The sequence below is a fragment of the Anolis sagrei genome, chromosome X (assembly GCF_037176765.1).
Source record: "Anolis sagrei isolate rAnoSag1 chromosome X, rAnoSag1.mat, whole genome shotgun sequence".
Taxonomy (NCBI): domain Eukaryota; kingdom Metazoa; phylum Chordata; class Lepidosauria; order Squamata; family Dactyloidae; genus Anolis; species Anolis sagrei.
Genome location: NC_090034.1, coordinates 47650081 through 47672245, shown reverse-complemented (window position 1 = coordinate 47672245; position 22165 = coordinate 47650081). Strand labels below are relative to the sequence as shown.

General features: G+C 49.7%; 1 protein-coding gene across 2 annotated transcripts; it reads left to right on the top strand.

The window, feature by feature from the left end:
- Positions 1 to 5440: 5440 nt before the first annotated feature.
- INPP5J (inositol polyphosphate-5-phosphatase J) lies at positions 5441 to 21922 on the top strand. 2 transcript variants are annotated; one of them, XM_060785340.2, is made up of 13 exons: positions 5441 to 5597; positions 7210 to 8018; positions 11672 to 11782; positions 12451 to 12559; positions 13332 to 13448; positions 13609 to 13784; positions 15640 to 15751; positions 16566 to 16675; positions 16764 to 16953; positions 18456 to 18593; positions 18824 to 18901; positions 19053 to 19157; positions 20499 to 21922. In XM_060785340.2, the coding sequence occupies exons 1-13, from the start codon at positions 5499 to 5501 to the stop codon at positions 21114 to 21116; spliced, it is 2772 nt and encodes a 923-aa protein (XP_060641323.2). In that variant the 5' UTR covers positions 5441 to 5498; the 3' UTR covers positions 21117 to 21922. The 2 variants fall into 2 exon arrangements, with proteins under 2 accessions (XP_060641323.2, XP_060641324.2); XM_060785341.2 differs by lacking the exon at positions 7210 to 8018 and having other exon boundaries at positions 5451 to 5597.
- The last annotated feature ends 243 nt before the right edge of the window (positions 21923 to 22165 follow it).

The window sequence follows — 22165 nt, the reverse complement described above, 5'->3', positions numbered from 1 at the left end:
TTCCCTTCCTTGGGACAATGGGCTCTAGAGTATCCTGGACCCTTCCCTTTTCGGGGATGATGGCTACTAGAATATCCCGGACCCTTCCCTTCCTTGGGATGATGGGATCTAGAGTGCAAGGAGGTGCCCTTCTTGGGGATGATGGGATCTAGAGTCTATCCTGGCCCCTTCCCTTTCCTGGGGATGATCGTACCTAAACTATCCTGGGCCTTTCCCTTCCCTGGGGTATGATGGAATCAAGAGTGCAAGGAGGCAACTTTCCTGGGGATGATGGGATCTAGAATGCAAGGATGCATCTTTTCTGGGGATTATAGGATCTAGAGTCTATCCCAGCCACTTCCCTTTCCTGGAGATGATGGGATCTAGAGTGCAAGGAGGCGCCTTTCCTGGTTGTAGAATGCAAGGATGCACATTTTCTGGGGATGATGGGATCTAGAATGCAGGGATGAGCCTTTTCTGGTGATGATGGGATTTAGAGTATCCTGGGCCCTTCCCTTTTCTGGGGATGATGGGTTCTAGAGTATTCCAGAACCTTCCATGGGATGATGGTATCTAGAGTCTATCCTGGCCCTTTCCCTTTCCTGGGGATGATGGATCTAGAATGCAGGGATGCGCCTTTTCTGGGGATGATGGGATCTAGAGCATCCTGGCCCCTTCCTTTCCCTGGGGATAATGATATCAAGAGTGCAAAAAGGTGACTTTCCTGGGGATGATGGGATCTAGAATGCAAGGATGCGCCTTTTCTGGGGATTATGGGATCTAGAGTATACTGGGCATGTTGGGATCTAGAGTGCAAGGATGCAACTTTCCTGGGGATGATAGTTTCTAGAGTATTCCCGGCCCCTTCCCTTTCCTGAGGATGATGAGATCTAGAGTGCCAGGAGGCACCATTTCCGGTGATGATGGGATCTAGAGACTATCCTGGGCCCTTTCCTTTCTTGGGGATGATGGGATCTAGAGTGCCAGGAGGCACCTTTTCTGGTGATGATGGGATCTAGAGACAATCCTGGGGCCTTTCCTTTCCTGGGGATGATGGGATCTAGAGTGTATCCCGGACCCCTCCCTTTCCTGGGGAAGATGAGATCTAGAGTTCAGGAGGCCCTATTCCCTTGGGACATTGAAATCTAGTCAAGGAGGCCCCTTCCCTGAGGGTGATGTGCTCTAGCATCTGGCGAGGCCGCTTTCCCAGGGATGATGGAATCTAGAATCAAGAAGGCACATTTCCTGACATCTGCCCTTTTCTAAGGATGATGGGATCTAGAGTCCAAGGAAGGCCCTTTCCTGACGTCTGCCCTTCCCTGGGGATAATGAGAATTAGAGTCTGTCATACCTGGGGATAATGGGCACTGGAGTCTCTTGCAGTGGATTCTGACATCGGCAGTCCAAAAAAATAACTTCCCCAAACTCTACTATTTGGGGGACTCCTGGGACTAGGAGTCCCAGAGAGCCCCTTTCCTACAGGTTTGGAGGAGCTTTGCCTTGGCTTTCCTTTCAGGCTGAGAGAGTGTGACTGAGCTTGGATTCCATCCCAGGCCTCTGAAGTCCAAAGCCACAAGATTAGAACACAGCACCCAACCAAAAACCCCCAAAATCGTGGACAACGAAACCAACCAGTGGGCAAAAACTATAGAGAGACAAAGTTTTTGAATTTGAAAATGGCCTGTTGAATGAATAATGTGGAGTGACACCGGTTGGCCTACAGATTCACGGGGGGGGGGGGGGGGGGGTTACAAAGAAAAATAGAGGAATACATAAAGAGAGATAATCAAACAGGTGGGCAAAACAAGATCTCTCCATGGTGTTGAACCTGTTTTTAAGGCTCTAATTCAGTACCTTCGAGAGCTCCTGGCATTTAAAATTTAACCCAGTGGTGGTAATAATAATAATAATAATAATAATAATAATAATAATAATAATAATTGTATTACCCGCTTCTCCTTGCCTGCCCCTTCTTAGACCATAATAACAACAATGACAACAACAGCAACATGTTAGATGTTAGATGAACAACTCAATAGAAAAGTTGGAAGATTATTGCTATACATGATAACAGCAGCAAGAATGCTCTCTGCTCAAAGATGGAAAAACTCAACGATTTCTCCTGCAAAAGATGGGGGAAAGGGTGTACCAATGGTTCCTTTTCACTAAATGAGTGCAGAAAACTGAATATATCCACCAGACAGAGAATGTAAAGCCCTTTGATTAGAGAATGTAGATTGTTTATAGTTAGTATTGTTTTTTTTATGTTTAGCGTGTCATCATATAATTATTGAGAAAGTATTTTTAATCTTTTGGTGTTGGAATTGTTTTTGTAGCTTTGTATGTAGCTTTTGTTTTATTCTGTCTCAATAAGAAATAAATAAATAAATAAATAATTGCATTACCCACTTCTTCTCACCCCTTCTTAGACAACAACAACAACAACAACAACAACAACAACAACAACAACAACAACATACAATAAATGATTATTACTATTAACACATTTATTACCAGCCTCTCCTTGCCCCTTCTTAGATGCAAAACGGTTTGGGATCCACTTTCAACCCTTTTCGGTCCAACTTGACACCTCTGGACTTGTGCATCCCTCCACAGCCCAGTCCAAGTTGGCATCTCCTCTGCCATACAACCGTGACATGCTCCATTGATGCCGAGCGAGCGCTTGCTGTCTAATAATAACACTGATAATAATAAACTCCATCAGGACTCCCAGCTTGGCAGCCAACCAAAAAAGAAAAGAAAAAGGGATGAGTCATGTTAAAAAAAAGAAAAATGTGTGGGGGATTTCAGTGCTAATGGGGATCTGTGAGTTACAGGGAAGATGGCAGGCTTTGGCGATGCCAGGCGAAGGGATGGCAGTGGGGGGCATTCTCTTCTCTGAGTCATGGTTCGCTCTGGGTGGGCACACACGTGGGCGCATCCGGCCTTTTCAATGGAGGGTGCCCCTTTTCCGGAAACGAAACCCGGGCAACATGGTGCCCCATGGCAACATGGCATCACGACGGCATCATGGGTAACAAAATGATGATCATATTATTATTATATTTATTATTGCTATATCTTTATTATTATATTGGTTATATTGATTGCTATATTGATCATTATCTTTATTATTATATCTTTATGATTATAATATCTGTAGTATCTTTATTGTTATGTTTATTAATATCTTTATTATATTAGTGTACTTATTACATCTTTATGACTGGCTTTATTATATTTGTTTTGTAATCTTTAGGATCATCCTTATTATATTTTTGATTATATTTATTATTATCTTATAGATGCCTAATGTCCGCAAAGTATTTGTGGGCACAGATTGGCATCCTACCGGACCCAGAGTTGTCACAAGGGTGCAAAGTAACTATTGGTTTGGAGGTTGTGCCACCTTTCTTCATGTAGAAGTGCTGGCTGTCATTCAAAGCATTGGACTCGGAAACCAATGTGCCCATGGCAGGATCCGATCTTCATGGCGTAAGAGTGTTTAAAAGGCGAAACAAAGACTGGCTTCCAATTTGCAGCAACCCCCTATTAGAAAGACACCAAACACCAAGTGGTGGCACCTTTTCCGATGGTGCCAAGCAGATGCCAGTCTGGCTGCCAGCATTGACTGGTCCCATACGTTTTAAGATGCCCTCTCGCAGGCTTTGGCAGAGATGCCAGAATAGTAAGCAGAGAAGAAGGGTCCTTGGTGCCAGTTTGTAGTCAAATTGAGCAGCAAGTGAGCAAGGGGAAAACCAAAGTGCCAGGTGAGGACTTTTGGCATCTAAGTGGCACTAGACACTTGCATTGAGGGGGAAATGGAAGAGAAGGAAGTATTGAAAGAACAAAAGAAATCAAAGGAAGGGGGAAAGGACACAGAAAGACGCCCAAGGTTCACAAAGACAAGACATGGGCTTTGGAAAGAAGGCAAGAGAAAAAGAAGAGAAAAAGGAGAAGAGGAGGAGGAGGAGGAGGAGGAGGAGGAGGAAGAAAGAAGAAGAAAAGAAGAAGAAGAAGAAGAAGAAGAGGAAGAAGAAGAAGAAGAAGAAGAAGCAGCAACAGTAGTAGACCCCGCCTGGGCTTCATGAGGACTAAAGACTTGCTTTGACAGAAAAGGGATGGAAGAGGAAGAAGCTGCCCATGCTTGATAAGGACTAGAAACTTGCTTAGGAACAGAAAAGAAGGGAAGAAAGCCAAGCTATTGCCGGCATCAAGTGAAGGGACAGAAATTAAAGAAAAGTTGGAAAAAGAAAAGAAGCCAGAGAGTTCTGAGGTTTAATACCTCGCTTTGAAAGAAAGGAAAGAGGAGGAGAAGGAGAAAGAGAAGAGGAAGGAAGAATTAGGAAGAGGAAAGTGAAGAAGAAGAAGAAAAGGAGGAGGAGGAAAGTGAAGATGAAGAAGGAAAGGAAGAGCTGGAAGAGAAGAAGAAAAGGAAAAGGAAGAGGTGGAATTATTATTATTGTTATCATCATCATCATCATCATCATCATCATCATCATCTTTATTTATACCCCACCTTTCTCCCAGTGGGGACTCAAGACGGCTAACAATTCCATACTTAGTCAAGTGGAAGAAGAAAAAGAAGGAGGAGAAGAAGAAGGAGGAGAAGAGGAGGAGGAGGAAAGTAGGAAATGGAAGAGGTGGAAGAAGAAGGAAACTGAAGAAGAGGAAGAGAAATGTGGTCAAGGAAGAAGAAGAAAAGGAGGGGAAACAGGAAGAGGTGGAAAAATGAGGAGAGTAGGAAAGTGAAGAAGAGGCAAAGGAAGAAGAAGAGGTGGTGGAGGAGGAAGAAGAAAAGGAGGAGGAAAAGGAAGAGGTGGAAGGAGGAGGAGGAGGAGGATGAGAGGGAGGAGCAGGAAAGTAGGAAAAGAAAGAAGTGGAAGGAGAAGGAGAGTAGGAAACTGAAGAAGAGGAAAAGGAAGAGGAAGAGGTGGCAGAGGAAGAAGAAGAAAAGGAGGAGGAAAAGGAGGAGGTGGAAGAAGGAGGAGGAGGAGGAAGAGAGGGAGAAGCAGGAAAGTAGGAAAAGAAAGAAGTGGAAGGAGAAGGAGAGTAGGAAACTGAAGAAGAGGAAAAGGAAGAGGAAGAGGTGGCGGAGGAAGAAGAAGAAAAGGAGGAGGAAAAGGAAGAGGTGGAAGAAGGAGGAGGAGGAGAGGAGGAAACTGAAGAAGAGGAAGAAGAGGTAGAAGAGGAGGAGGAGTAGAAGGATGGAGAGGAGGAGGAGGAGGTGAAGAAGAGAAGAAGAAGAAAAGAAGAAGAAGAAGAAGCTGCTGCTGCTGCCTGCTCTTCCTGAGGACTAGCACCTTGCTGGGGCGGGGGGGAGGCAAGAGACGCCAAGGCAACCAGAGGAACCCTGCTTTGAGGATCAAAGGAGGAAGAGGAGGAGGAGGACTGCCAGTCTGTTGGGTGTCTATGCCTTTAAATCCTGGGGGGGGGGGGGGGGGGAGCGGATGACGCCAGCGCCTCCCCGGCAGCAGCATCAGCATCATCAGGACCAGGAGCACTGAGGGAAGAGAAGGATGGAGCCGCTGTCCAGCAGCAGCAGCCGGAGCCGGAGGCATGGCCAGCCCCGGGCCCCCCGAGCCACCTCTTCCGGGGCCCCTGAGGGACGCAGGAAGGTGAGGCAGGGTTAAGGGGGTGCAGGCTCCTCTGGGAGGGCTCTCTCCCCCTGGCCTCAGTCTCCCCAGCTGGGAAATTGGCCTGCAGGGCATCTAGGAGGTGCACTACAACTCCCAGCTGCAGCGGTGCTTGGGAGTTGTAGTTTAATACTTAGGGACCAACCCTCCCCCATCAGATGCACATGGACTACAACTCCCAGCCAGCCTTACCCAGGGGAGGCTGGCAGTTGCAGTCCCGCCACTTGCATGCCCATCCTGCCTCTGCTTCTTTTGCTAACCCCACACACTACAGACCCCAGCATCCCCAAACCAATCCAGTGATGGCTCAAGTTGGCACTGCAGGCAAAACCTAAGAGGTAGTTGCATTCCCGAGTCCCAGCATCCTTCACTAGAAAGAATGGATAGCATTAGCCACCCAACACCCGGAGACCTGTCCCCACCAAGCTATTTTAAGTCTCCAAGGCAAGACTTGGCATCAGGGTATGTGTGTATGTGTGTGAGTGGGTTCGACTTGATGCCCTTGAGGTGTTTCCTTGCTTTGTGGGCACCCACCAGGGTCTCCTTTCCTTGTCCCTCTGTGCCCTTCGCCTCCCATTGAGCCTGGCTGCTCTCGTCTGCCACCTGAGCTGGGTGCCCAGGGCTTCTCAGGTTGCGTCTGGCACGACTGAGGCAACGCCTCCCCCTCGCTGGCGTTGAGGAAAGCAAGTGCCAGGCTCGCCTGTCACTGGCTCTTGGCTGCTGCCTGTCCCTCCCCTGGAAAAGGCCCTGTGGGGGTGGCACCAGGAGCGTCTACCTGGCACTTGGGAGGGATTAGAGGTGTGCCCAGGTGGGAGAGGTAAAGGCCGAGGCTTGCCTGGGGAAAAGGGAAGGGGACACCCTTTGCTCAGCATTTCTGAGCCAATGAAGCCAAAGTGGGAGAAGGAGGCAGTGAAGGGCACCAGAGCAGGACAGTTGGCGAGGCGGGGAAGGACGAAAGTATGCCCTCTGTGATTGAGAGAAAGGAAACTGGGGCAGGAAGTAGTCTGATTGTGAAGATTGCGTCTTTAACAGGGTGGCCAGCAATGCCCCTTTGGGTCCTGGCCTGGGTGGAGCCATTCTGTGTTGGTACCTCCTTTCTTTGCCGCCAAAAGACCCTGGTGGGTATTAGATCTGCCCACCACGTGTCAGCTTCTTCCTTCCGAAGGGCAGAGAACCTCTGGTGCCAAGGTTCCACGGCTGTTGGAGAATGGAAAGGGCTTCCAACCAGGAGACTCTGGGCATGGCAGCATGGAAAGCGACACGTCTGACGAAGAGTTTGAATGCTTTCAGATGGGATGGATCCTGGTACCGGGTCGGCAGGAGGGCTGGGGCATTCCCATGCCAGGGGAGACCACAAGGGAAGAACTGGCTCCCTGGGGGCGGGAGGCAAAGCATCAGGATGCCCACCTTGGTTTGAGGGTGGCACAGTGGCTCAGGGTTTGAATACCCAACTTTGGCATGGGCACTGATTCTCTGTCTTGACGGGGGGTGCACACATTGGCTCAGGGCTTTGAATGCTGATGCGGGCACAGCTGACATGCCTTTGCATCCTTCCTGCCCCCAACTCAGTCTCGTCTGTCTTCCTTCTACCCAGATGGAGTCAAGCCCCCGTGCCAATGTGGACCAAGGCCCGACCTCCCCCGTTGGCTCCCAGCCTGTCTCGCCGCGGGGCAGCCTCACTGGTTTGACATCACCGGTGCTCTTCTCACCTGGCTCCAACCAGTTCTCCTCAGACGGCCGCTTCCAGCCAGAGGGCACAAACCAGGCTCTGTATCCCGGGGGCTCTGTGTCCAGTGTCGCTCGGCCCGACTCCCTCTTCGATGCTTTCCACTCACGGGCACAGCCAGAAGGCTCACACCAGGAGCGCTCCCCAGGTCGCACCAACCCGCCGCTTTCTTTGGACATCAGCCGGACACCGCCTGAGGGTGCCACCCCGGCCTATGGCACTCCGACCTTGCGCTCGCCCGTAGAGCTGCGCCCTTTGTCCCCGGCTTCGGGCAGCTCATCCCTCTCCTCCATGAAACTCAGCCAGTCGCCCAGCCGGGGCATGCTGCCTGAGCTGTGCTCCTTGGAGCCGGTTTCCTCTGGCATCCCAGCCTCAGAACTCAAAGACACGCTGCCCAAAGCTGAGTCCAGTGACCACATCTGCCTGAGCCGCTCGGCCTCGGCCCAGCGCCCACCCTCCTTGCCCAAAGCCGTCTCCAGTGAGTACCTTTGTACCGGGCGCCCGGCCACCTCCAAGGCCTCCTTGCTAACCAAAGCTGAGTCGGAGGAAATGGTGTCCTGTGCCCGCGTGCGCCACTCGCCCAAGTCCCAGGACCTCAGCAGCAGCTTTCAGCACAGCAAAGAGCGCTTCCTGGTGCCCCTTGGTAAGGCCCAGGCCAAGCCAGAGGATGAGTTTCGGTGAGCCATGGCACTTGTTTTTTGGTGGGGGGAGGGATCTCAAACCACATACTTGCTTGGCATCATTACTGGCACTTTCACCTGCTTCCCTATCCTTGGTTAAATGCCATGGTTTGTTGTTTGGGTGAGAAACTCAGCATGCTCTACTAGGGACCTTCCAATGCTGCACTGAAGAGGACTGAGCTTTCCAGTGGGGCGCTTCAAGGATTGATGAGGATTACTCTTTGATGAAACAATTTTAGATATATTTTGTCAATGTGAAGTTCTAGGAAACTTTGGACTGGGCTTTGTACTGGTTTGGTTGCCCATGAAATAGCAGGGGAGGTGGGCACCTTGACAACTGGTAGAGCGGAAAATATATTCCCAATTATTGGTGTCCAGATTTCCTCTGGTACCCGTTGCTGGGTCTCCCATCCAAGTCCCAATCAGACTGTGCTTAGTTTCCAAGTCCCTGCTCAGTTTCCATGATCAGCCAAAGTCTGGTGCTTTTGGGCTATTCGGGGCCTTGCACTCTTTAATATCAATGCGAGTGCCTGATCAACTTAGGGCAACCCCATGAATTTCTTTCCTTCCTCGGTGGTTTCCCATCCTTGTCCCAACCAGGCCTGCCCCTGTTTAGCATCCAGGCTCAGACAGGATCTTGGCTCTTGGCCTGCTTTACTCTTGCAGTTGGCCGCCTTCCTGACCGAGGCGATAAACGTCTCCGTACTTACTCCTAAGTAAGTTCCTATGGAGGCCGTTTATTGGTGGCGAAGGGCTGCCAGGGCATTATGTAAGAGAGCCTTTAAGGATCCTCTGGAGAGAGAGCAGTTTGCCGATCCTGTCTTAATAGATCTTTGTAATAACCGCCGCAAGGAAACAGGCCGCATTCTGTCCTGGTTTTGAAGCCGTGTTTGTTTCTATCGCAATGGAGAAAGTGCAAAGTGGTTAAAAGTGGCACCCTTGGCACTGAATCTGCTTTGATTTTTAATCCGAACTTTAAAGCCCAGGCACTCACAGCAAGGCCAAAGTTGCTGCCCAGTTTTTGATCGCTGCGGGGTGCTCTCCAAGGTGCCAAGGGCAATGCCACACACACAAAACCAAAGGTCCTATCCATGGTGCTGAAATGCCTGGCACCAAAGAAAGTGCCCAGCTTGGTGCTGCTCGCTCCCCCACCAATAGTTTCAATGTGGGCTGAAATCTATGCCCAAACTGGGTTTGCCAACTTGGAAAGTGCCCCTAAGAGTGACTCTAAACCCTAGAGTGGCGCTACTATCCCATGGTTGGCACTGCACGCCTGTTGTTTTCCCTTTGGGATAATGGCATGCCATCTGCTGCCATCTAAAGCCTGCTTCTCTTTCAAAGTCAAGGTCTATGGATAATCCAGACTTTGCCAAGGGGATATGTTGGCATGCGGTAACTGACTCCCAAGTTCGCTCCACAAGTGGACTGCCAACCAGAACTTGCCTTGGATCTTCTTTTGCTGTCTCTGTGTGCCCCCAAAGATGCCCACTCCAGCCTTATGCTGTGGGCACGTTCTCTCCTTGCCCATTCAACCAGCCCCTGAGGTGAGCCTTTGCCTGCCCCCGGTGCCAGCTGGCTCTTTCCGAGGCGTACGGTTTAATTGCGTTAATGTCCTGAGATTTATCGCCCGAGCGCCAGGCCAGTGTGCTCCCAACAGCTGGCATCTCTTCTGGGGCTCCTGCCAAGCAATTGAAGGGAGAGAGGAAAAACCTTCCTGCCAGGCATGGGCAATCATAGTAATAGTAGCTGGCATCTTTATCACATTGTACGAGCTCTAAGCCTGCTTTGGCACGGTCATGGTTACAACGACCCTGCAGGGTAGGTCAAAAGGGTGGCACATAAGGGAGTGAATTGCTTCTTTGCTTTTGGATGAGCGTGAATCCTAGCAATGTAACTCATTGGCATTTCCAAGTGGTTGGCATTTTCTGCATCTACTTTTCCTATCATTTGGGAGGGCTCTTTGTTGCCATTTCTAGGGCACGATTCAAGTTTCTTCCCGAGTTTGTTAAAAAATAGAAAGACGGTTTCTTTGAAGTGACACTCAGCCTTGAAAAGCAGTTTGTGATCGTCTCAGAATTGTTCCATTTTTTTTGTCAGGGAGCGCACTCGCACCCTTTTGCAGATGCGCTCTAGCATTCTAATTTTTCTAAAAGGAAGAAGGAGAAGAAGGAGGGAATGGAAAAGAAACCCGTTGCAAGAGTGGAGGGAAATGCTGTATATTGTGTCAAGCAAATAGTCTGGGATGAAGGAAACATTCCTTGACTATTTAATAAAACCCAACCCATTTGCCCCATCAATGCCACCCGCTTGTTTCCTTTCTTAGATTCTGAACTGCACGCACACCGGAATGGTCTTTTGAAAGGCACTCAGGCCTAATGTACTGTCCATTGTGCCCATTTTGGAAACCTCTTTTTTATGCCATCAGCACACTTAACTCCAGATCTCCGGCTGATGTCCAAAGAAAAAAAATTTGCCAGGGGGAATTTCGGGCACCTTGGGGCTCTGAGAGTTTGAACGTCAAAAAGTGGAAACGTAGGGACATGGAAGCTGGACGGGATGCCTAGGGCATTGCGCCACCCGGGACAAAGGGTGAGAGGGGTCTGTGCACTGTTATGGGACCCAAACTCAACTCGCATGGCACTTGAAGTTCTTCTGTGCCCCTAAAGGCAGCCAAGAGTCTTGTGCAGGTTGGGTCAGTGCAACGACGAAATGTGAATGGCCTGGCATTGTGTGTGGGGTTTTTTTTCTATATCTTCCAAGGCAGACAGTTGACTTGGAGGCAGCCGTGGGAGGTGGGAAAAGAAACTGATGGGTACGATGAGTTTCCGTCTGTCAGTTCAGGTGGCGAACAGGGCATACTTTTGGGTGGCATGCAGTCAGGAACAGTGGCATCTAGGGCCTCATATCGGTTAAGGACCCAAAGATCTGGCGTGAGTCTTCTTCTTCTCCGGTGTTCCTAAACTAAGTAACTGGGTTACTACTAGTCTCATCCCGGTGATGCATAGGTTAGACCCCTGTGCCGGCAGGACTGAAGACCGACAGGTCAGACATTTGAATCTGGGGAAAGTGCGGATGAGCTGTCAGCTCCAGCTTCCCATGTGGGGGACATGAGAGAAGCCTCCCACAAGGATGGTAAAACATCAAAACATCAGGGCGTCCCCTGGGCAATGTCCTTACAGACAGCTAGTTCTCTCACACCAGAAGCAACTTGCAGATTCTCAAGTCGCTCCTAACACACACACACACACACAATCCAATGCATGGGCATGCCAATTTATTTATTTACTGTATTTGTATACCGCCTTTCTCAGCCTGATGCCAATGACTTTGGGAGGGTTTTATATTCTTGCCCATCCATACCATGACTTCCAGAATATGTGTCTTGGGGTCAGTGTGGACCCCCAAAACAGCGCCCTGGTCCTCATTGGGCATCCAGCCTTGATCATTTGGCTGGGTGGTTCCTTGGGGAACCACAATACCTGGAGGCAATGTCCATTTTCCTGGGTACTTGTGCTGTCTGTATGCCCAGTTTTGCTGACACTGTTGTATGCCAACCATCCTCCTCCCCCAAAATGGAGAGGCGTTTCCTTCCTTCTCCCATTTGGCTGGGCAATGCCCACTGACTGTCAATGCCCTGTGTTTCTTTGCAGGATCACTGTGGTCTCCTGGAACGTTGGGACTGCCATGCCCCCTGGTGACGTGACCTCCCTCCTCCATCTCAACACGGGGGACTCCAACGATACGGACATGATTGCCATCGGGTAAGGGGGATGCCACCCTTCCTTTATATTTCATCTCAGAAGTCTGTCTGTCTGTGTGTCTGCCTTCCGAAGATATTTTTGGCTGTGGTGCCATCTTCCCCGTTTCTCAAACCTCACTTATTCTTACTGGGCAAAATGCTCTCTGTGCATGTATAGACGACCCTTGCCAGTCAGTTTAGAAGGATCTTGGGATATGGGACATGATGGGAAAAGCATGCCATGATCCCATATGAAGCCTTATCCTGCATTCTTTAACACAAAGTCTGTGCCTGGGCATGGACATCTTGTCGTTGGCATCGGAGAGCATGAATGCATACGTAGGAAGGACCTCATGGTGCCCCGAGCTTGACAGTTGAAATGCTGCTGGGTTCGGTTTTTTATTATCCGACCATTCACTTTCCCCACAATCTTTAACCAGCCTCCCAACCAATCTCTTTGCCAAGCGGATGCCAAGCTGGGGGCGTCTGAAGCATGTGTCTTGTGGGTGTGAGTCTGTGCTGATCTTTGGCAGTGGGGGTGGGAATTGACATGTTTTTATTATTATTGTTATTATTTGACAAGGCTGCCAAACCAATCCTGTTTTTTCCCTCTGGAGCCATTGAGAAAGGGGCACGTGTGCCCGTTCTTTGCCCGGCCCTGCTAATGGGGGATTGTCTATTTCTTGGCAGGCTGCAAGAGGTGAACTCCATGATCAACAAGCGGCTGAAGGATGCCCTCTTCACCGACCAGTGGAGCGAGCTCTTCATGGAGGTCCTGAGCCCCTTTAACTTTGTCCTGGTAAGCATCTAGAAAGGCATAGCCAAGAAGTGGCAGAAAGGGAAAGAAAAAGACAGTGCCAGGGCTGATTGGTGCCCCACATGCCTGGCACCAAAGGGATGGAACTGGCAAACCTCTTGCAGTCAAGGTACTACTTTGAAACAGACTTCCACCGGCCTTCATCTTTCACAAATGCCATTTCACCAAACAGTTAGTCCTTCTTCGGGGGCATTTTTTTGGGCACTCTTCTTCCCAAGGTTTGCAGGGGCTGGACCTATTTGAAAGAGGTATATCCACACTTTGGAATTTGGACAAAAAGCCAAAGTGGAGTCCCTGCCCTGGTTTTTGGAAGCTGGCACAGCTGGCCTTGCACATTGCCAAGTGTGCCGGGATGACCTCGGAAACCCGCCCGCCTGCTGCTGATAACTTCCCGCCCATCACCATGGCAATGCCATGGTGACGAGAGTGCTTTCTTGGGGCTGGGAGGAAGGAGGGGCTGCCCGCTTTGCCCTCGGAGGCGTGGCACTCACGTCTCTGGCGGCATCCCATTTGGTAATCCAAATGTAGGGCACCATCATCATGCCCTATTGAGTTAGGGGCTGCAGCTGCAATATGCCACACTCCCTGTGCCGTTCTTGGGCTCATTGCAAATACATCAAATGTCTTTACCCTCCACTAAACATTGCCCTTTGCAAGATTTGACCCACCGCTTGAACTGCCCTGACCCAGTGCTATGGGATGCTGGGAGTTGTAGTTTCTGAAGGCCACCTCACCCCCCCTCTTCCCGTTCCAGGTGAGCACGGTGCGGATGCAAGGGGTCATCCTGATGGTCTTTTCCAAGTATTACCACCTGCCCTTCTTGCATGACATCCAGACCGACTGCACCAGGACTGGACTTGGCGGGTACTGGGTGAGTGCTCCTGCAGGCATGGGCAGCTGAGCCAGGCATGGTTTACACATGGCCCATCCGTGCAAAAGAGAGACGGGTGAGACTAGGGGATAGGACCTTGGAGAGTGTCTCCCTTGGCCCTGTTTGGCAACCGAACACTGTGCCTCCCTCTCTGTGGCAGGGTAACAAGGGCGGGGTGAGCGTGCGCCTGGCAATCTTTGGGCACATGGTATGTTTCCTCAACTGCCATCTTCCGGCCCACATGGAGAAGGCCGAGCAACGCCGGGAGGACTTCACCACCATCCTCCACCTCCAGCAGTTTGAGGGGCCCTCAGCCACCGGCATCCTGGACCACGAGTGAGTCTGGCTTGCCAACTTGGGCATTGGGGGCACGGGCTTGGCTTGGGCATGGCTTTCTCCCCAAAGGCTCACCGTTCCTTTTGGTGCAAAGAGCGGAAACAATTGAATTAACTAGTGTGACCTACACGGGATGGGTGTGCAAATTCTGGGAATAGCAATGCCCTAAAGAGGAGAGGTTGGACATAAATGCCCAGAAATGTGCCATGTTTTGGATGACAACTCCATACCAGTGTGGGGAGGCTGGGACTTGTCACCCAAAACAAGGACCATTTCCAAGCAATGTGATCACTTCGCAGGCTTTGCTGCTTGAGGTCCACTTTCTGAAAGATGCCAGGGACTGATCCTGGCACCTTGGTGCCAACCAAGGCTAGTCTCTTTACTGCTAGGCCCTTCCCTCTCCCTTAGTGGCATTGATGCTGTCAGAATGCAAATTTTGCAAAATTCAAATAATACTAATCAACTTTATTTGTATTCCATTCTGTCTTCCCAAGGGGAATGCAATTTGACATCATTTGAACTTCCAGGGCTCTTTGCAATGGAACCTTGAGAGTTGTAGTTTGCCAAAGGGTTCATCAACACAAGAACAATAACAATAATAATAATAAACAACTTTATTTGTATTCTGCCCTATGTCCCCAAGGGGAATGCAGTTTGATATCATCTGAACTGCCAGGGCTCCTTGCTATGAAACCTTGGGAGTTGTCGTTTGCTAAAGGGTTCATCATCATGAGAAATAACAACAACAACAACAACAACTTTATTTGCATTCCATCCGATCTCTGCAAGGGGAATGCAGTTTGACATCATCTGAACTGCCAGGGCTCCATGCTATGGAACCTTGGGAGTTGTAATTTGCCAAAGGGTTCATCAACACGAGAACAAATACTACTACTAATAATAATAAACTTTATTTGTATTCTGCCCTATCTCCCCAAAGGGAATGCAGTTTGATATTTTCTGAACTGCCAGGGCTCCTTGCTATGAAATCTTGGGAGTTGTAGTTTGCCAAAGGGTTCATCAACACAAGAAATAATAATAATAATAATAATAATAATAATAATAATAATAATTTGTATTCCATCTGATCTCCCCAAGGAGATTGCAGCATGACATCATCTGAACCACCAGGGCTCCATGCTGTGGAACCTTGGGAGTTGTAATTTGCCAAAGGGTTCATCAACACGAGAAATAGTAATAATAATAATAATGACTCTGGCACCTATTGATGATCTGCTCTAGCTTTTAGCTCAGACCTTAAAGTCATGGAATTATTTTGAGGAAGAATCCTTCCTGCCTTGGAGGGCACAGATTAAAAGCTGCAGCGGAATCATGCCCACCTTGGCATGGGTGGCATCATCGGCCACTGCAGGATCAGTGCCAATCCCTCCCTTGGGCTGCCCATCTGCTCAACTGCTTGGAAAGGCCGCTTTGATCATGGTGGCCATACACGTGCCCGCTTGCACGGACACTGCCTTTGACCTTTGGGATGCCTGGGGCCTTGATCTGCCCGCTTGGCTGGCTGCCACCCCACCAAGCACTCAATTCATTTAGGATCAGCCGGGGAGTGGGCAGAATGCCAGCTGGGAGAGCCGCTGGTCCTGCACTGACCTCTATTCCCCCCTGAGATCCATGGCTCACCCGAGGCATTGAATGCTTGCCTTTTTATGTGTGTAAACTGCCCTGAGTCCCTTCGGGGAGAGAGGGCGGTCTAGAAATAACATATTATTATTACTATTATTATTATCATTATCATTATGGCTCAGCCGATGCCAGGCCACCCTCTGAGAGAATATGCCAGCCTGTCCCCCGCTGCCTGGCAAGACTTACCCACCCCCTTTTGCCTTCCTGCCAGCCTCGTCTTTTGGTTCGGGGACCTCAATTTCCGCATCGAGAGCTTGGACATCCGCTTTGTGAAGTACGCCATTGACAGCAACATGCTGCATCAGCTTTGGGAGAAGGACCAGGTGAGGGCACAGTTTGGGGGGACTACAACTCCCAAAAACCCTCTCCATGCCGTTGGGGAGACTGGGGGTCGACAGTGAGGGTCTTCAAGTTCTTAATGCCAGCCCTATTATAGCATTTTCCTGACCAAATTGCTCTAAGATGGGTTTGAGAGAGTGTGACCTGCCCAAAGTTACTGCGTAAGTTTTGTTTGGATAGGAAAGCAGCTCCTACTGACAGCTCTGGGGGCCCTTCCACACAGTCCTATATTCCAGAATATCAAGGCAGAAAATCCCACATTATCTGAGTGTGGACTCAGATAACCCAGTTCAAAGCAGATATTGTGAGTTTTTCTGCCTTGATATTCTGGGATATAGGGCTGTGTGGAAGGGCCCTGAGGCCCCTTCCACACAGCTGAATAAAATCCCACATTATCTGCTTTGAACTGGAATATATGGCAATGTGGACTCTGATAACCCAGTTCAAAGCAGATCTTGTGAGACTTTCTGTCTTCATATTCTGGGTTATATGGCTGTGTGAAAGGGCCCTGAGTTTCTTTGTGGATGCGGCTTGCAAAGTGGCCCAGCTTTGCTTGTGCTGCCAGTGTCCAGGCCTCACCCTCCACTCTGCTCCTCAGCCAACTTCCAGCTAGAAGCAAGTGAATGAGCGAGCAAGTAAAGCTAGATTTTCTTTTGCCCTAAGATTATTATTTTGTGTGTGTGCTTGCATGGCATTGCCAAAAGTCCCCTCTAAGTCTCTGGTTTCGGTTCGGAAACCGTACCAGACCCTAGTTTCTCCCAGCCATGACTGTATGTCTCTCCTTTCTTTCTATTGCAGCTGAACATTGCGAAAAGCACTTGGCCCATCTTGAAAGGTTTCCAAGAAGGACCCCTCAATTTCCCCCCGACCTTCAAATTTGACGTGGGCACCAACATGTACGATACTAGGTAAGGGGTCATCAGAAGAAAATCCTGGGAGTGATCATTTTCCAGTGCGCTTTGGGTAAGAGGACAAACAACCTCTGCTTGTCCGCAGCGCCAAGAAGCGGAAGCCGGCCTGGACAGACCGCATCCTGTGGAAGATCAAGGCCTCAGCTGGCTCCAGCACCCACCACTCGGGGAGGTCCGCCTGCGGGGTTTTGGGCGTCACCCAGCTCTGCTATTGCAGCCACATGGAATATACTGTCAGCGACCACAAGCCCGTGGTCTCCATCTTTGCTGTCCAGGTGAGTCCACAGCCACAGGGATCACCATTCAGAATGTTCATCAAACATCTCCCATCCAAGTCCTAGCCAGGCTCAACCCTGGTTAGCTTCCAAGATAGGGCAGGATCGAGTACGTTAAGGGGATTCCTGGAGTTTAGCATATTTTTCAGTGGTTTTGATTATGTTCTTTTAAGAAGTCCTGTGTTTAATTGTATTTTAAGGTTCGTATGCTTTGGGTATGATTTTTTAGTGTTAGCCACTTTGAGCTGCTTGGGCAGAGAAGAAGCAGGATTTTAATAATAATAATAATAATAATAATAATAATAATAATAATAATAATAATGGCCTAAGGCAGTGGTTCTCAACCTGGGGTCCCCAGATATTTTTGGCCTTCAACTTCCAGAAATCCTTACAGCTGGTAAACTGGCTGGGATTTCTGGGAGTTGTAGGCCAAAAACATCTGGGGACCCCAGGTTGAGAACTACTGGCCTAAGGTAAAGATAAAGGTTTTCCCCTGACGTTATGTCCAGTCGTGTTTGACTCTGCGGGTTGGTGCTCATCTCCATTTCTAAGCCAAAGAGTCGGCATTGTCCGTAGACACCTCCAAGGTCATGTGGCCAGCATAACTGCATGGAATGCTGTTATCTTCCCACCAGAGCAGTACCTATTGATCTACTCATATTTGCATGTTTTCGAACTGCTAGGCTGGCAGAAGCTGGGGCTAACAGCGGGAGCTCACCCTGCTCCCCGGATTCGAACCGGCAACCTTTAGGTCAGCAAGTTCATCAGCTCATAGGTTTAACCCACCACACCACCATAATGGCTTATTTCCTTTTAACTCCAAGCACCATCTGATTTTAAAATCTAAACTGGGTTTTCTTATTTACTGCACCCCTTTTCCTTCCTTTCTTCTTCCTTTCTTCTTCCTTTCTTCTTCCTTTCTTCTTCCTTTCTTCTTCCTTTCTTCTTCCTTTCTTCTTCCTTCCTTCTTCCTTCCTTCTTCCTTCCTTCTTCCTTCTTCCTTCCTTTCTTCCTTCCTTTCTTCCTTCCTTTCTTCCTTCCTTTCTTCCTTCCTTTCTTCCTTCCTTCCTTTCTTCCTTCCTTTCTTCCTTCCTTTCTTCCTTCCTTTCTTCCTTCCTTCCTTCCTTCCTTCCTTTCTTCCTTCCTTTCTTCCTTCCTTCCTTCCTTCCTTCCTTCCTTCCTTCCTTCCTTCCTTCCTTTTAATTCCCTTCCACTTTCTCATCCACTCATACCTTTCTCTTTCTCTTTTTCCTTCCTTCTTCTCCTTTTCTCATCTGGCCTTACACTTCTCCTTGTCTTTCTCTTTCCTTCCACCATCCCTCCCTTCCCACCCTCCATCCTTCTCTTCCTTCCCTTTTCTCTAAATACTCCGCTCTTTTTCCTTCTTTCCTCTCCTTTCCTCATCTGCATTCTCCTTCTCCTCCCTCCCTCTTCCTTCCCCATCTTTTTCCTTTTCTTCCTTCCATGATCTGTCCTTCTTTTTCCTCTCCTCTTTCCGGCAGTTTGCTTCCAGAGCCGAGGTACCGCTGGTGGAGATCCAAGTGGCTGACGAATGGACGAAGCCGGAGCAAGCGGTGATCCGGTACAAGGTTTCGCCCACTTACCACCGCAGCTCCTGGGACTGGATCGCCCTTTATCGAGTAAGTAGGAAATAGATATAGATAGATATATCAAAGTAAGCCTTCTCCTTCTCTCCATATCCCTTAGTGCCAGGGTTCACCCTCCACTCTGCTCTGCACTCGCCTCCTGGATAAAAGTAGGCAAAATGAACAAGTTCCTTTTCTACCTCCTTAAAGGATGAACCCCCCTAAGAGCTTGATCAGTGTTTCCAAATAGAAAAACCAATTCTCTTTTTAACTTTCTTCTTCAGGTGGGCTTCCGGCATTATAAGGACTATGTTGCCTATGTCTGGGCCAAGCAGGAAGACATGGAAAGCAACATCTTCCAGGTAGGGGGACCTCACAGCCCTTCTTGGGGACGGGGCCCTCTCTTCCCATTTTCAGGGAGCAATCTTGAGAGTGAGAGCGCCGCCTCCAAGGCTTGCTCTGCCCTCCTCCTGGGAATGGGGTCAATCCGCATTTCTCTTTCGGCCTTTCCAGTTACTCTTCCCGGAGGAGTCCCTGCCCAAAGGGAAAGGCGACTACATCTTGGGCTACTACAGCAACAACTACAGCTGCATGGTGGGGGTGACCGAGCCCTTCCAGGTCAGTAACCAAGGCCAATCCAAAGCCACCTCTTCCCTGCCGGAGACATATCCAAAGCCCTTGCGTTTCCCCTGCTCTCTGGGGAAAAATGCCAGATCTTAGATGGGAATCTGGTTTGTTGAAGTGACACTGAGCTTTGAAAAGCAATTCTTTTCTCCTCTCTGTATTTTTCAAGTATTTCGTTTCCTGGAGAGTGCGATTGCGCCATTTTGTGGATGCCCTACAGCATCTGTTTGAAAAAAAGGAGAAAATGGCATAGAAGTGAGAGGCCCTTTTTTGGACCTTGGAGTGAAAAATGCACCCAGTCCAAGAGTGGGGGCAAATGTGGTGTCTTGTGTTTGGAAAAATGTCAAATCACCAGATCCTGACCTAGTTAGATTTAAATATTTGAGCAAACCTTACACCAATCTAAAATGTCAGAAGAGTTGCAAGATGTCTGAAGGGGGGGGGTGCGTGTGTGTTTGGTTTTAGTACTGGAGTATATTGTTTTTGGGGTTATCGCTAGGGTGACAACTTGGAGGGTTTATTGGAGCTGAGCTGAGAGCAAATCTCACTTTGGAGAATGACATTTCTTATTTTGCTACACTGGCGTCATACCAGTGACGTGTGATGCCCGCTTATGGCTGTTTCAATATTGTCTGTTAAAGAATTGTGATAAATCACCTTCCTTATCTCAGCTTGAAAGATGTGATTGAGAATGAGCAGAGAATGGAATGTAGCAAAAGTAAAGTTTTTCCCCTGACATTAAGTCCAGCCGTGTCTGACTCTGGGGGTTAGTGTTCATCTCCATTTGTAAGCTGAAGAACCGGCATTGTCCGTAGACACCTCCAAGGTTAAATGGCCAACATGACTGCATAGAGTGCCATTACCTTCCCGTTGGAGTGGTACCTATTGATCTACTCACATTTGCATGTTTTTGAACAGTTAGGTTGGCAGAAGCTGGAGCTAAAGCCGCTCCCGGATTTGAACCTGCGATCTTTCGGTTAGCAAGTTCAGCGGCTCAGTGGTTTAGCTCACTGTGCCACTGGGGCTCCGAATGGAATGTATATTTGTGTAAATAAAGTAAAGTGCTGCTTTTGGTAAAAACTGAATTAAGGAGTCCGGTGTTTTTACCATTTTGTGCCTTCAACTAGAACTTGGAAGGTCGAAGCAGCTGAGATAAGGAAGGTGGGGGTTCTGGCAAGAGTTGCACAGTTAGGGAATGGGGATCGAAGCCGGGCAAGAGAGGAAAGAGCTGAGTGTGAATCTCACTGTGGAGAGCAGTACTGTGCTCCAAAAGGTGACAACGACTGGATCACCGTCACATAAAAGCCCTTTGACTCCCTTTCTTTCTCGCTTTAGATTTCGATGCCCTCACTGGACCCGGGCAGCAGCAGCCCACCAGACAGTTCGAGCTCGACATCGGAGGAGGAAGAGGATGACAGCACCCTGGTGCTCCTGGGCCCCAAGTCCCGCAGCCCCAGTCCAGGCAAGATGAGCCGCCACCGCAGCCGCAGCCCCAGCCTTGCCAAATTCCAGGGCCTGATTCTGCGCCCTGCCAGCCGGGAGAAGGGCGCCAGCCGCAGCCCCTCACCTCAGGCCCGCCGCCGAAGCAGTGCCACCCGCCTCAAGGGTGAGATCCCCAGCATCCAGTTCTCCAAGGACAGCCCCCGGCATCAGCGGCGCCGGCGATCCAAATCCCCAGCGGGCACCGCCACCGCCTGGCGCTTTGAGGACAGCCCCTTGGCCCGGGCCGACCCCCGCAACCTGGGCCTGCTGCCGGCTGTACGGCTGGAGACCCTTGACCAGGTCATGAGCACCCACCATCTCCAGCACCGCCGGGAGAGTGCCGAGCAGGCCTTGCCCGCCCGCCGGATGAGCCCCACCAGCCCCACCTCCAGCTTGGCAGCGCTCTTTGGCAGCTCACCCCAGGAAGCTGGGTCCCAGAGCCCCCAAGGCTGGGACCCCATGGGATTCTAAAGGGGTGGCAAACCCATCGTCCAACCCTTCTAATGCTTGCAGTGTTCCCCGCCAACCTTGCCCTTTCCCTGCTCAGTCGCGTGCCTCTTTCTCAATCTCTCTCTCACCCGCTGTCGGTGGGCGAGTGCTGCCACCACCTGCCTGGCCAACTGCCCAACTTGCCTACCAGATCTCCTCTGCCCAGAAGTCCTCCTTACCCACCATCCCCTCAAGTGCCACCTGCCTGTCCTTTTGGGTTGAAAGAGTGGCAAAAGGCATCCCCTCCTCCAGAAAGATAAGGAAGAGCTGCCGAAAATAAGAAATAAGAAAATTACCAAAGGACAGCAGAAAAGGCCACAAGGGGATGTCAGTCATTTCTACTTGGCGTGAAAGCTTTGAATGGGAGGCAGGGAGATGGGCATGATTTGGAGGCGGGAAGGCCCAATTTTGATGGCAAGAGGACAATGCAGCAGCTGGGGCAAGGGTGGCACAGCTGTGTTGCTCTGGAGCGGGTGCAACAGCACTTCCCAGAGGGAGGCTGGCAGATGTCACAGGCAGCATGCCGAGGGTGGCAAAGGGCTGGTTCCTGCTAAAGCAGAGTGTCAGAGGAGAGTTGGAGAGGAAGCCGGGGGTCAAACCTTTGCCAAGGTGCCTTGGAATGGAGGAGGAGGAGGAAGAAAGCTACCAAGGGGATTCTGGGGGGAAGGGAAGGAGGGGGGCTGGTCTCCCCAAACTGACAGATCCTCGACCTTCGCTGGGACGAGTTCAGAGTTGATGCAATCTGTCCAACCTCTTTCCCCTCCTGTCCTAATAAAACATCAACAAACCTGTGGGTCCTGTCTCCTTGTTGTGTACCACTGCCTGCATCTTGCGCAAGGAGGTATTTATTTATTTATTTATTTATTGTATTTCTAGAACTACCCTTTGCAATGTCAAAAAAAAATCCCATATACCTACATCATTCAGCCACTTTGAGTCTTGAAGAGAGGAAGATGGGATATTGTTGCTTCTAATAATATTAACATTAATGATAGTTATTAATATTAATAATAATTGTTCAGATGACTCAG